The 15,448-nt window shown below is 33.7% G+C and overlaps 1 protein-coding gene across 2 annotated transcripts; it reads right to left on the bottom strand.

The window, feature by feature from the left end:
• LOC126971788 (retinoid-inducible serine carboxypeptidase-like) lies at window positions 1–10,945 on the bottom strand. Of its 2 annotated transcripts, XM_050818204.1 has the most exons (9): window positions 10,881–10,945; window positions 10,590–10,813; window positions 8,458–8,557; window positions 8,215–8,345; window positions 7,174–7,486; window positions 2,582–2,770; window positions 1,489–1,566; window positions 807–961; window positions 1–96 (listed from the first exon to the last, which is right to left on the bottom strand). In XM_050818204.1, exons 1-9 carry the CDS (start codon window positions 10,927–10,929, stop codon window positions 34–36), a joined length of 1,302 nt encoding a protein of 433 aa, XP_050674161.1. In that variant the 5' UTR covers window positions 10,930–10,945; the 3' UTR covers window positions 1–33. The 2 variants fall into 2 exon arrangements, with proteins under 2 accessions (XP_050674161.1, XP_050674162.1); XM_050818205.1 differs by lacking the exons at window positions 1–96; window positions 807–961 and adding an exon at window positions 1,032–1,156.
• Window positions 10,946–15,448: the final 4,503 nt, after the last annotated feature.

The following is a 15,448-nucleotide window of genomic DNA, read 5'->3' as shown; positions in this document are numbered from 1 at the left end:
TAACGAAAAAATAATTTATTTTTAATATCTAAGCTATCCATACGTGGTCATGTCTCGCAGGAAAGCCCTAGAGCCGTATGGATTGTCACGTGGGACCTGAAATATGAGTGAAAATTATAGATATACAAATGATTTAAGTATTTTTTTTAGTGTTAATTCCGCCAATATTTGTTTTTAAACAATTCGACACGTGTTTCGCCTCTACACTAGGCATTCTCAGGACGTGTTGTCTCGCCAAAATCTGGCACGAGACTCGGAATATAGAATAGAGAATATTGGCGGAATAAACGTAAAAAGTAACGCCTACTTCAATAAATTTTCGAAAATTATAGACATACAATATACTAGCGTAAAGACAAACAAAGCGTGGAAAAGAAAATGTTATTTCAATAATATTGATATATGATATAATATTGATGATCTGAAGTTTCTGAAGTTTCTGAGCAATACGTGATGCTTAGAATGCAAAAATATTTATGACGTAAAATGTTATGTAAACAATTATTCAAGTGCATAGTGTCTACGTATGTAAATAATGAAATCCTTTAAATATACGATATCTACTAGATTATATTTATTTGTGTTCTAAGTGTCATTTCAATTTTTTTTTTTATTTATTTATCATATTACATATACCGATATAAAACTAGGTCAAATTAGCATCTAAAAAAAAACCACAAAGGTTAACAATTGAGCTTACGGTTCTCATGAATTTGGTAAACATACACACACTGCACGCACATTTTCTTTTGTATAAGTATGGATTTTAAATTTTATAAAATAGCTGTAATTAATGTATATCATACACTGTGGCCAGCATCATTTATCCAGAAGAATCGCAGGTTTCCATATGATTTGTAGTAGCCCTCCAACCTATCATTCTCCCATATGGGATTGCGTGGAGATGCTTTGTAACCTTCAGCTCCAGGCCAGTTCAAACGATCCATCCACAGAATCTGTCCTGCATTAACAGAAACACATTTATAATTTACTGAATTTGTAAATTAAAGCAGCTATATATATTATATATATAGCAGTATGTCATGCTATTTCATCCGTCGGTCTGTCGCGAAAATTCGACGTAACCTACATAACAATAATGCTTTGTAACCTTCAGCTCCAGGCCAGTTCAAACGATCCATCCACAGAATCTGTCCTGCATTAACAGAAACACATTTATAATTTACTGAATTTGTAAATTAAAGCATCTATATATATTATATATATAGCAGTATGTCATGCTATTTCATCCGTCGGTCTGTCGCGAAAATTCGACGTAACCTACATAACAATATTTATAAATGGGCGGTTGGGGTTTTAAACAAGGACTTTTACCAATCATTGTTTCAAATATCGATCGCTTTTACACACCTTAATTGAATTAAATTTTCACTAAATTTTAAATTAAGAATTATTGATCTTTATGGGGAGTTGCATGACGTATTTAATTGGAAAAATATTAGCTATTTCATACAAATAAATTCTTACCTGGCGTGCTGCAAATCAGATCGAGATTTCCATTGTACTTTGTTACAATTATATCCGTTTCGTTGAGTAACTTTTCAACTGTAATAGAATTATAAATTATAGGTATTGCTTAAGAAATTTTCCTGTTACATTAATTGTCAATGTTTTCTATTTGGCAAACGCGCTGAGTATCGACATTTGAAGGTATAATTGGTAGCTTTTTTTTACATTGTGATAAATATTGCATTATTGATAAGAGAAACCTTTCAATAATAAGTTGGCATATAGTGATGAAAGAATAATCAATAAACGAATGGAGATGGACAGGACATAAAGAGGACATTAAGAGAAGCCGAGAATTGAATCTATAAAAAACAAAATCGCAGAGGGCAAGCCTTGATGAAAGTTAAAGCATATGCTCTATTTTCGCAATTTCCTGATGATTATCATAAAATTATCCGTAAAGGTGTGTGTCCTCGTATTCTACAAATAAATCTAAAAGAATATCGAGATAATATTATGCTTCATTTCTTTTACGATATTTCATCGATAGACCCTGTTAACCTACTATCGGAATATTGGGTTAACATTGCTTAGGTATCTGACAAAGTTGTATATTTAATTGAAACAATCATAATATGACTACCGGTGACTTATAAACACCTTTAATTCTTATGTATTCTAATAATGACTGTTTCATGCCAAAATTTATTATGCCAAGACTATGCTTTGCTGTGTTTGTCAGAATTTCTCTTTGTCGCAATATTTTTGAAGAACTTAGAGAAATATAAAATATCGTATAAGCTAATAATAATTTCTAATTAAAAAACTCAAAAGTATATCTCTTGGTGCTTTTGTCTATTCGATGCTGTATAAAGGCATTTATTTTCTCAAAATTGATTCCTTTAGAATTCTTTTTGATGTCATTTGTAATATACTAGATACTACTATCGCTTCAGAAACAAATGGCGCTCTGAGAGAAATTAAGCGGCACAAGAAACTGTCCCCGTACTTGTAGGTCCCATTCTTGTTCGTTTTAAACTAAATTGTTCGGTTGTTTAAATATTTGGTGCTTTGCTGACTCTAATTATAAAAATAAAAATTCAATACATACTGCCTTCTGTCACAGGTTTCATGAAATCTGGTCTTAAAGTATCAAACACGATGCGCGACGAAGCTTGCCATACTACGTGCTCCGGTATACCCAGAGCTGGTTTCACCAGTGTATTCATTATTGTTTCTAATGACATGTCTCTTTGTGGATTATATTCCATGTCACGAATCATCATATCTCTTGAGAATTCTGCAGACAATTTTGGTATATTAAATATAAAACTATTTCGACATATTTCCTCATCTCTATCTCTATATCTCTAGCCACAGCTAGACTAGTCTATTTCAGCTACTTTCACAGCATTATGTCTTATGGTATACTGCTGTGGGGAAGTGCTGCAGATATTAACATCATCTTTGTGCTGCAGAAGAGGGCTGTACGTGCAATTTACAATATGGGTCCCAAAGAATCACTCCGTGAAAAATTTAAAGAGATAAGTATAATGACCGTCACTTGTCAATATATTTATGAAAATCTGATGTATGTGCACAGGAATATTAACTTGTTTAAGAAAAATAGCGATTGTCATAAGTTTAATACTAGGAATAAAGATAAGCTTGCTGTTACCACTACCAGGCTCCATAAAGTTGATAAATCATTTAAAGGGCAATGTATACGCTTCTATAACAAACTCCCAAGTGATATGCTTAATCTGACAATAAACAAATTTAAAAATTCAATTAAAGGGAAACTTTATAAAAAAGCTTACTATAAAATAACGGATTACTTAGATGATAAAAATGCTTGGGAATGAACATGCTCTAACTCTGTCTTAATAAAACAAAATATATATTATAATTTTCTAGACTATAAGTATATGTATTATTTTTACAAACTACATTATGTAGCTCTTATTATTATAAGAAACCTTAAATTGACGATTCAAAATGATCAAATATGATCTCAATGAATAAAGATATTTTGACTTTGACTTTGACTTTATCTCTTTTAGGATAACTGCGTAGCCCGTAACTGTGAAGTCACTTTTACATTAATAATCAAGGAATTTAAATTGATATTAACATCAAATATTTACGTGAATAGTAAATACCTTGAAAATATATCAAGCTTCTGAATTAAACCAATCAAATGATGCAACATTATATATTAAAATACAGTTAAAGCCAAACCATATGGGAATATACCATTTGCGTAGAATCAGAACAATCAGGGAATTAAAAGGTGTCACTGGATAAGAGAAGGTGTCATACAATTGTTATGATTGAAACGAATAATTTAAACCTTAAATACCATTAATATTTAAATAGCATTGATAACATTAATGTACTTTGTAATGTTTGATTTATAATAAGTATATAAGTAGCAAAACTAATCTGGTCAATTAACAATAATAAGTCTAATCTGTTCCGAAGATGATGCAGTGTTGGTAGGTCCACCACAAGATCACACACGATCTGGGCAAGATCGCCGGAATACGTTGGATGAGGGCAGCGCAGGACCGATCGTCGTGGAAATCTTTGGAGAGGCCTTTATCCAGCAGTGGACGTCTTTCGGCTGATGATGATGATATAGCAAAAATTGTACTTTTACGACTGATAATAGGTAATTAGTTTTTACAATGGATCCAAGTTGTGATGTTTTTTACAACGACATGTTTAAAATGTTTGGTTTTATTAATACAGACATACTGTTTACTTGCTTACGTAGAATAATAAACAGGTCTTGGTGTGACCGAAATAATATTTTGTAATATTTGAGTAAAACGAATGAAGGCCAGTATCGGTTAGCCTTATAAGTGACATAAGAAGAGACAAATTTATAGATTTACCGTTCTTATGCATTATTGTTATTCACAAACGTCTAATATTTGTTTAATTTATTAATTTCTATGGAATTTTTGAAATCCATATTCTTACTAAAGGCCACGAACATTAAATCAAATCGAGAGGTCGCGGGTTCGAGTCCCGCATCGTTCATACATTTTGTTTTCAAATTTAATTTCTGAGTTTTTATTTTTGGTCCTAAGTTTGAACCTAATTACTTTCAAAAGTTAAGTTGGAAACCACCACTTTGGAAAAAGTTGAGCTTTAATGTGATTAAGTGGAATCACATTGCGTCTATGTTAGATCAAAATTTTCATAATTTTCCAAATCAATTACTTTAGTGGTGTGTAGTTTCTTACCCCCTTTCCTCATTAAAGCTAATGCTCTTTCGATGCGGTGCTAACTGGTTAAATATGAAAATTTTACATACATAAGTCTTTTTACGGGTAAATAATTTATATAAGCTGATGCGCCTAAGCTGGTCTTGTAGGTAACTAATGAAGATAGCGCGTCAGCGGGCGAGAGTTGTCTGACTTGTCGTGGCCGGTGCCAATTGGCAACTGTTTTTTATGGTATTAACTGAATAATTAATGATATGAAACAACAAGAGTATGAAAATTTACGTCATGTGTATATTTTACACTTATAAATCAAAGAGGATGTAAATACTACGTAATAAGCGGTGGGACTGCCTAAGTAAAAATTGAAATTTAGTTTAGTATGAAACGTGCAGTTATATGAGATAAGTTTGATATAGTACTTATTACAGTATCGCCATTGGCCACGAAGTATAATCCGGCTAAGTTTGAAAGCGAACATTTGATTAAAACGTAATGGATTTGGGCTACATCCGTTTTTTACAAGATTATACCCGTCATCAGTCAATATATCAATGACTGCATGTTGTATACAATCGAGTGAATCGCTTTTTTCTTAGAGAGCTTCGCTAGGCTGCTTTAAATTTATATTATAACTAGCTGAAATTGCTTCACAGCAGAACTGTCAAACCGTGCGTCAATAAATACTCTCATAGAAATTATGTATGGACATATCAAAGGAAATACAAATTTGTTGTTTTTATTTAATTTAGCAGCATTTTCCTATTTATCCACCTTTTAAACCTTCTCTCGACTTCCACAATTCTCGAGTTTTAGCGAGACTAACGAACAGCAATTCATTTTTATATATATAGATATCTAACCTCAATTATAGAGTTATACGTAAATAAATTGTTTGTTCGCAAACTTTAGACTCTTGACATTGTTAATACTGCGATAAGTGTTGTATTTGTATTATATGAGCAATATCATTGAGTATTGGCTCATTAATTTGATTAACAAAATTTATTTGTTCAATGTAATACTGTTTCCATGTCCATAACATGTAAACATCTACAAAACATGTATTTCGGCTAACGACTTAGCCTAGCTATCCAACTCGAAAATTCTGCTACTTTTCTGGGTAAGTTAAGTTACCTTGATTTAGTGATAGTATTAACTACTGATAAATACATAATTGGTACAACAAGTACTTCCACTGTACTGCAAAGGTCACATACGGCTGTGAATATGTACTATTAGTTGACAAGCACTTTTGTAACCTTTCTGTTCCTAAATAATGTCTTTTTTATTTTAATAAATGAAAAAATACAATTTCTTCATAATATATATATAGCATCAACAAACCACGGAGGTATGGAATGTTAAGTAAAATACTATTATTGTAAAAATAATTATCTGTTAACATATAACAACGTATGCTATATATATACTTGTACTTCTTATTTTGCTAGAAATAGAATTCAAATCTTTTATTTTTATACTGTCAGTACTGCGAACTTTTAAACTATTCAATAATAATACGATATTTTTTTAAGTGTATGTGATCAAATTTGAAAAAATAGTGTATTGCATTAAATTTGTAACAAAAAACTTATTGACGATGTGGGACTCTAACCCGGGTTCCGTCGTTCCGTTCGAGTGACGTATGGTTCGTAAATCTTGGTAAGTCTTGTTCAACTTTCAGGTTGTGGCTCCATCTACACTATCTACTTTAAAGTTCATAACGTGCTCAACCTCAATTTGCATATTACGAAATTCAAATCTTAACAAATTGTTGATTAGAAATTCGAGTGATAACAGATCTCGCTTCGTTCAGTATCGTTCATCGCTTCTGTAGTCATCTTGTTTCATCCCTCGTCAAACAATATATTTTTTCCCACCTCGATGTAAAGTTGTCTTTTAGTCAATGGTATGAATGACAAAAGTGGCTGATTCTCTCCAGGCAAGACGATTTTTGTCCCTTGTACCAGGGACTAAAAGCGAGCTTTTCATCAGGTGGCAAAAAAAACGTATTATAATATATAGGACATTGCCACCCGCGATTGTCAATATTCCGCGGGTGAGAATGACCTACTTTTCTCCCTAGGTGCGTAATATACTATTTTCATATACCTAATCTGCATTAAATGTGCAAATATTAATGTCTGGAGGCAACCAAAATTAGAGAGTTTGACAAAAATAGCAAAAAAATGGTAAGTTTAGTTGATGGTTAAAATGATAATCATAAAGGTTTGAAGTAAAAAAAAAAATTAACCAGGACTGCAACTTCATTTCGGAAGCAGTCGCAATGGTGTGAAATTGACTAGTTTCTGGTGGCTCAACAGTCAACAGGCATTAAACTCGCAGTTTCAATGCAGGTGTAACATGAAAAATAAATTTCAGTTTTTTTTTGATTACTCAGTTATCGTAAAAATTACTCTAACTAACATGATACTGGCAGTTATAAATACAAAAATGCGACCCTCACCATGAATGTTCCCAAAATTGAACCGAGAAGGCATCTTCGTAAGAATGTTGTAGAAGTCAACATTTTCAGTTGCAGCAAACACCTGGGATTGCGTTAGTCCCCATTGAGCGGTGGAGTTAAAGAAGTGACCCTCGTTGAACAGCCTCTCAGCCTCCCGAGCTGATCTTTGAATATTCTCGTACCCTCTTTGATCTACAAGTCCGGCAGCCAGCAGGATTGGACCCCAGGTGAGTGTGGCATCTACAGGAGATATCCAGGCGTTGCCCATAGCGATGCCTCTTAAATTTGACCTGATTGTCCCAGCTTCTTCGGCCTATAATTTTAATATACTTCAATATTGGGTAGATTCCTTAAGAGTAACATTATGTGTATTGTTTCTTTAGTATAATATTTTTGAGAATACAAATAAATATAATTATAGATAAAAATTTCATTATACTCACTAATAGATAACTAGTATTAAAAATTTTAAAATAAAAACAATCCAGAGATCCGCCTTGTTAAAGTTAATGTTTAATTATATATTATTTTCAATTATTTTTATGACCGGAGATTTTAGGGACGAGACGAGCAGGACGTTCAGCTGGCGTTTATTGATACGCCCTGCCTATAACAATACAGTGCCGCTCAGTATTATTGAAAAACCCAAAAATTCTGAGCGGCACTACAATTGCGCTCGTCACCTTGAGACATAAGATGTTATGTCTCATTTGCCCAGTAATTTCACTAGCTACGATGCCCTTCAGACCGAAACACAATAACGTTGACACATTACTGCTTCACGGCCGAAAAAGGCGCCGTTGTGGTATTCCTAATTTAGCCGGCATCATGTGCAAATGGCTCTCCCAGTGGTGATCCCAGTAGTGGAGTAATAATTTTGTAAGTTTTTATTTAGTTGCTCATTTATAGCGGCTCTAGGTCCGGATCTTGCAGCAAGCAGCCAAGAGCCAGCAATCGCCTTATAAATAAAACCTATTTGTAAATTTAGCCCATGAGACCTATGGATTTCAGAAAATGCAGCATCAAACACATTAAGCTTACCTCACGCATACGAATGCCCATATCTACAGCCATTTTCCCACCATAAGACTGGCCGTAAATATAAAGTGGCACACCTTCAAATTCGGGATGGTTTCGGTAAAAACCTCGCATAAGTTCAACAAAATCTAGAGCTGAAACAAAAATACAAAACCCTGTTAACATTTAAACCTTATGACAAAATCTATAAATTCGCATATACTGTAGACAGTATTAATTTACGCAATTCTAACCGAAACAACTTACCAATCTCATCATTGGTTGTCGTAAGATATTGAGGATCATCAACGTAGCTGAATCCTGTTCCAACCGGATTATCCACGAAGACAACGTTAAAATTCTTTACCTATAATACAAACATAAATCTTTTTGGATCATTTGGCAAATTTAGATCTTGAATTATTTGTGGAAGTCCAGAGAAGGTTTAAAAGGTGAATAAATAGGAAAATGCCGCTAAATTAAATAAAAACAACATGTGTCCATACATAATTTCTATGAAGAATTTATTGACGCATGGTTTGACAGTTCTGCTGTGAAACAATTTCATTACGACAGCAGGGTGCATATTTTACGAAGTAATTTTTGATCTTATGTTATATTATTGACGAATTCATATAAAAACATTATTTTATTTATTATATACAGAACAACGTCTGTCGAGTCAGCTAGTATAACATAAATATTTGCTTGCACAGGATGCTGTCTAGATACTACAGTGGCGCTTATTTCTGCTAGCTATGTGCAAACATTATCATGTTTCGGTTTGTAGCCTTAGCTAGTAAAATTGCTGTGCTTATGAAGCTTAACATCTTATTCCCAATATGACGAGCACAGTTACGATTTTGCGTAGAATTTGGGGTATTAATTTCAATTTAATTTTGTAACGCACTGGTAGCTTGAACAACAGTTATGATAACTAACTATCTAACGTTAACCGAACTGAAAACTTAAAATACATATTAGATTGTATTTTTATATCTTTAGCCCGCGTTTGATGTCATTATATTTTATTGTTCAAATCTTAATTCCCTATCGTCTATCCCACTTCACAATCAAACGATGTTACTGTCATTTTTTCATTCAAATATACTTTTATAACAACCCTTTCAATTTTTAATTTAATAATATGCCAATCTATGATTTTGTTTCTATTCAATTTAATTAACGTATTTTTTTAAGAACGTATTGGTTCATCATTTCTTCATAAGTAATCTTTCAATTTATCGACTGTTTTTTTAGTTTTACAAATATATATATATATATACAGATAATTTTGTATCAAAGAACAATCCTCTTTTTTGGTGTGCGCGTATGTACACGCGCCAAAGATAAACTTTGGGACAAAGACACTACCGGGTAACAGACATAAAAAATAGCTAATACTAAAGATGGCTGGTAAGAAAAATAGGATAGACTTATTGAATTGCCCGCGGTAGTTGATAAGTCTGCAAATTTTCATTTTTTTTCCGGTATTTTGAAGGAGTCGAAAATCTCGTCAACGACAACGTTAAACTCAACAACGTTAGATACAAACAGACATACACAGAATAGTAATAGCAAACAGTAAGATACACTATTTAAATTATTGCATTGTCACCGGTGCACTTAAGGCTGGGGACCAAGCCAATGTCCTTGAGGAATCGAGCGAAGCTAGGTTACCTCTCTCGCACAAGATAGAGATAGATAAAATTTCTAAATTAGAAGCATTTTTTATTAATTACAAACATAATACAATTTTCTTTACAAAACTAACAAAACTATATCATGTTAAATAGTATTAATGTACAATTAATAAATTTACTACAATTTTAATCTAGATTGAATGATTAGCATGGCTCCAACTGTAAAAATCAGGGCTATTCTGGTGATTTTTTTTCGCACTGTCTACAAAAAACAGAAATGTAATGAAAAACGAATTTTCGTCTGATAATATATTTGTGTAGATAATTTTTTTTTGTTAAAATATAAGCTTTATATAAACTGTCAAGAAATGGTTTCAATTATGTGCTATTTTAGCGATTTATTGGGATATAGCGGCCTTAAGGTTTAATTCAATCCGACGTTTGAAAATGAATTTCAAAGATTTCATTAATTAGATTTATAAAAGCTAATTAAAGAAGTTTTTTGACAAAATTTGTTCATTATGTTAAGAATGGTTAATAAGACAAATTAATAGAAAAAAGACAAGAATTGTATAATTCTAATTTTGATAAATATATATCGTGTTAGTATTAGCGTTTAGTAACGAAGTAACGTTTTTCAATTTTGATAAAGTGTCAAATGTTGATAACATTTAAATGCCCTACTATAAAACTGTTGTTTTAGATGTCTTCAATTCGTATTCCTTTATCAAACTTAAGAGTATAACTAAATCTTACCCATGTATAATTCCGTTCTTGTAAGGACAAATCAAGTGGGCCTAATATATCGAAATTACCAATACCAGTCGAAGAACCGCCCGGTCCTCCTTGTAACCACACTACCACGGGCCTTTCCACATAGCTAGATACATTAGCTGTGGTATAAAACAACCAGTAGAACATATGGGCTCCTTCACGGACCGTCACATAACTGGAGTACTGTTTATGGTCACCAAACTGTGCTGTAAAATTAATTACGTGATTATTAACGTCTTATAATGGCGCCATTTAAAAACTTATTGATTTTACCTTGCACATTATGTGTGAGTAAATAAAACGCTATTAAATAGAACCACATTGTGCTAACACAGTCCGATGATGTTTAATTATGTTAGTAGCTAATTATTATCATAATCTACGTGTAATCTTATCTTTGGCTTTTCATTATCGATGTCCGAATGTAAATTGCTGTCATTTAAAGAGGTTAAAAAGAACTCGTAAATATCAAATTAGACTTTCATACTACTATCTCATTTGGACGGGGAAAGGTTTGTAATAAACCATTTTAAACACATGAGTACCGTTTCTCAGGCTGAATAGAACCCACGTTCATTGTGGCATGGTGCCATGAAACATGAATCGCAGTGGTATATTCAGCTGTGACAAGGAAGAATTCATCTGGGTGAAAAGATATGATACTAATGTCTGGATTTACAAGTCAGATATTAACAATTCTGAAAAACAATGAAAAATAGTATTCGCTATTGACAGCGTAGGCTGTATCTATCAGTTAGCGTTAAATATAGAATTTTATGAAGAAAATCGGAGGAAAAAGCCATCTCGAACTGCTTTGCTTACAAAATGGTGTGTTGCGAAGATTCTGTTGGTGTATATAAATATTTATACTGTGTATATTCCATAAAAATCAGACACTCAAACGCCTATTTTTATACATAGCCTGAAACTTTTTACTTTTTTTAAATTTATCTCGCATCACCATACTTACATATCCAAAAGAGTTAGCGAAAGAGATCTTTACAATAGTCGTTATAGGTACCCGAAGAGTTATATAAATAATGTGTTAACATTATTAGAAGTGAAGAGCATAGAACACGCTGGCGAGTGCGGTGATGTATTGTGTAATGTGTGCATGTATGTATGTTTGTTTGTCTGTATTTATGTACGTGTTTGTGTTTGTTTGAGGAGTTATTTAGGGCGCGGGGTATTTAATATATATGGCAAAACACCGATAGCCAGGACAGCACTTATTCATTTATAATAGCTGCAATATTCCTGCCAATTTGACGACCCATATAGCCGATTGGTTAGTGACCCTGACTACTAAGCTAGAGGTCCCGGGTTCGTATCCCGGTAGGTGCATTCATTTACATAATGAATATCGATGTTTGTTTCTGAGTCATGGATCTTTATATGTATTTATGTTAGTAAGTATATTGTATTAAATATATCGATGTCTATGCCTAGTTTGGGGCTAGATAATTTGTGTAAAAAGTGTGTCAATTTACAAATAAAATATAAACGATCACAGTCTTCAATGACATTTGGTCACATGAGGGCTATGATTTCAGCAGTTGGTATATGATATAAATTGTCAAGTGGCATTCATAGCTCGTGTACTCAATAATATAAGTAAATAACATTATGTCAACTTAACATTTATTTACAAGCCATGAGGAACCCATTTACCCTGACTATTAAGCAATTTGTTATTTCGCACATATTAGCACATTGCAGTGCGTATTTCTTCAGTTTAAAGTTATGTCAATTTAAGTAATCGCAAAATGGTCAGGTGAATTCAAATCCATTCTATTAAATATAGGATGTGATATCGCTTATTGAAAGTCAAAACCTACCACCAATTCCAAAAATTACGCCTCAGACATGAGAAGACCAGGCACGAAAAGCTCCGTTTTTAAAAAAAATGTGGTAACAAAGTAATATCGTACATTTATCCAAATGTTTAAAGTTTTCTTAAGTGTTAATTCCGCCAATATTTGTCTTTAAACAATTCGACACGAGACTGTTGTCTCGTGTCTGATTTTGGCGAGTCAACATGTCCTGAGGATGCCTCGTGCAGAGGCAAAACACGTGTCGAATTGCTTAAAGACAAATATTGGCGGAATTAACACTTAAGAAAACTTAAAACATTTGGATAATTATGGATTTCCGCAAAGTAACGCCTACTTCAATAAATTATCTTACATTTAATCTTATTATTAATAGTCTGAGGGCGGTCGCTTCATTCCCAATCTGCGGTATCACTAAGAAAGTCATTTATGTTATTGTAACCTTTTTTAACAATTCTTTTGAACTTCGTAATACATTTGTCTTGAATATTTTCTGGGATCTTGTTCTAAAAACATACATCGCCCAACAAAGGACTTACTAACTCGACCTAGCCGAATACTAGGCATTATAAGTTTATGTCTGTTCCTGGTGTTAACAGTATGGTTATGACAGTTTGTAGTAAATTCACTTATTGGTGACAGCTGACGATAATGTTGAGACCAGTGGGAGCCTCTTTTGCAAAGGATGCCGGCTAGATTATGGGTACCACAACGGCGCCTATTTCAGCAGCGAAGCAGTAATGTGTAAACATTACTGTGTTTCGGTCTGAAGGGCCCGTAGCTAGTGAAATTACTGGGAGAAATGAGACTTAACATCTTACGTCACAAGGTGACGAGCGCAGTTGTAGTGCCGCTCAGAATGTTTGGGGTTTTTCAAGAATCCTGAGCGGCACTGCATTGTAATGGGCCGGGTGTAGCAATTGTCACTTATTACGGTTATTTTCGTAAAAAAAAGTGTCTATCCATGTTTTTATCAATCAAAGAATATCAGAGTTTGATTGCAGATGTTACGATTATTTTTGATTCGTCGGTAAGTGCGTAAGATAATTTCAGATACTTCTCGGAATATGTTTACTTTATCAACATCTTATCAAACGCATCAATGGATATTTCATGAAATATATAAATTAGAAAGTAGCAAACAGTCGATCTATTCTCATATTGTTAAGAGAATGGCCTACTGTTTGCTACTTCGATTAGTTTGTTTCTTTGATCGGATCCATCTCTGTTAAAAAAAATATATTTCGTAAACAATTTGTTATGTTTTTAAAGTGATTACCCTCACTTCTAGGATTAATACAGATGTTTTAAATTTTATTTGTGTATTAATCCTAGAAGGTTATCACTAAAAACATAACTAACTTGTTTAGATTTACAAGAGCGACATCTCAAGTCAATATCCTAATATGCAAATATTGGGGTTGAGCAGGTCATCAACTGTAAAGTAGAGCCTGTAGATGAAGCCACAACCTGAGAGTTGAACAAAGCATACAAGATTTTATGACGAATGGCTTAGTTGGCAGAGCACTCGCACGGAACGCGAGTGGTCGTGGGTTCGAGTCCTGCATCGTTCATAAAATTTGTTTTTAAATTCTATTTCGTATTCATGTAACACAAATTGGCGGTTCAGTTACAATTAAGATTAAGTAACATTCCGATTTAGGGAAATCGTATGATGCGTATTATCGTAACAAGATCGAGCGTCAATTGTTGGGAAATTATTCTGCAAAATCTTGACATTTGGTTCACTTGACAACATATAATAGAGCATAGGTACCCTTTAGTAGTAGAAGAAATCAAAGAGGATGTAAAACTACGTAATAAGTAGTACTAAGTGGCTTATAAGATAATTCCAAAACACTTGAGAGATAACGTCAATCAATAATCTTGATTTTAAATATCTTCTCGGTCTACTTTTCGCAGTAACAAGAACGCAAATTTTTGCGCCGTATCTAAGTGTGGAAGAACATCCAGCGAAGATGACCCTCACTCTAATCGCTCAATAATGGTAGTGACCGAAAAATGGTTAAAAAGTTTAAATAATTGTACCTATCAGCAGATTGTCGTGGCATAGTAGGTACGTTTTATTTACATTAAAATTCATGTTTTTTTAACTTATAATAGGATTTTAAAATCACTTATTGAGCTTCAAATACTGCCACCCATGGTATGGTATGGTATAATCGGGCTAACTTCCATAACTCGACGACTCTGCGCCTATTTTGCCTGTGTGAGAATATATTTGTTATTCCTGCCACTCCAATTCCTCCAGAAACCTTAGCAACCTCTTCTCCTTCCTAAAGACTTCTGGGAGTGTGTTTGGGGTACCAAGATTCCTGGTAATTTGCTACACCTGGACAATGCAGAAGATTATGTGCAGTACTTTCTTCTGCCACCATGCAGGCCTTGCAGAGGGGGCTGTCAGTTATGCCCATATTAAGGCGAGGTTTTCCCAACACTTTAGGTAAAAATTGCGCGAACGTTAGATTCGTTAGGTACGCATGGACACGGGCGTCGGGCATGGCTGAGAACGAACCGAGCGATGCGGGTCAACGACCGCCGGTCCAGAAGGACCGCGTAATATTTTTTAAAACTTACAGTTGTGCTAGAGTACGGAATTACTGTGATAATATTTTTTATGCATTTTTGAAGTAAATCTTTTTTATCGACGTATGAGAGAAATGTTATATTACGCGCAAAATTTTGATTTCAACATTATGGATATCGTATCCGAGATTCTCGAAGGTGCAGAGAACGAATTTGGGATCATTTTTGAAATCCAAGATGGCCGCCGCGCAAAATTATGATTTCAACAATATGGGTATCGTATCCGAGGTTCTCGAGGGTGTAGAGAACGAATTTGGAATCATTTTTGAAATCCAAGATGGCCGCCGCACAAAATTATGATTTCAGCAATATGGATATCGTGTCCGAGGTTCTCGAGGGTGCAGAGAACGATTGTGTGATCATATTTGAACTCCAAGATGGCCGCCGCACAAATCCAAATTG

This window comes from Leptidea sinapis, chromosome 24 (genome assembly GCF_905404315.1).
Source record: "Leptidea sinapis chromosome 24, ilLepSina1.1, whole genome shotgun sequence".
In the NCBI taxonomy this organism is placed as follows: Eukaryota; Metazoa; Arthropoda; class Insecta; order Lepidoptera; family Pieridae; genus Leptidea; species Leptidea sinapis.
This window is presented reverse-complemented; position numbering and strand designations above follow the sequence as displayed.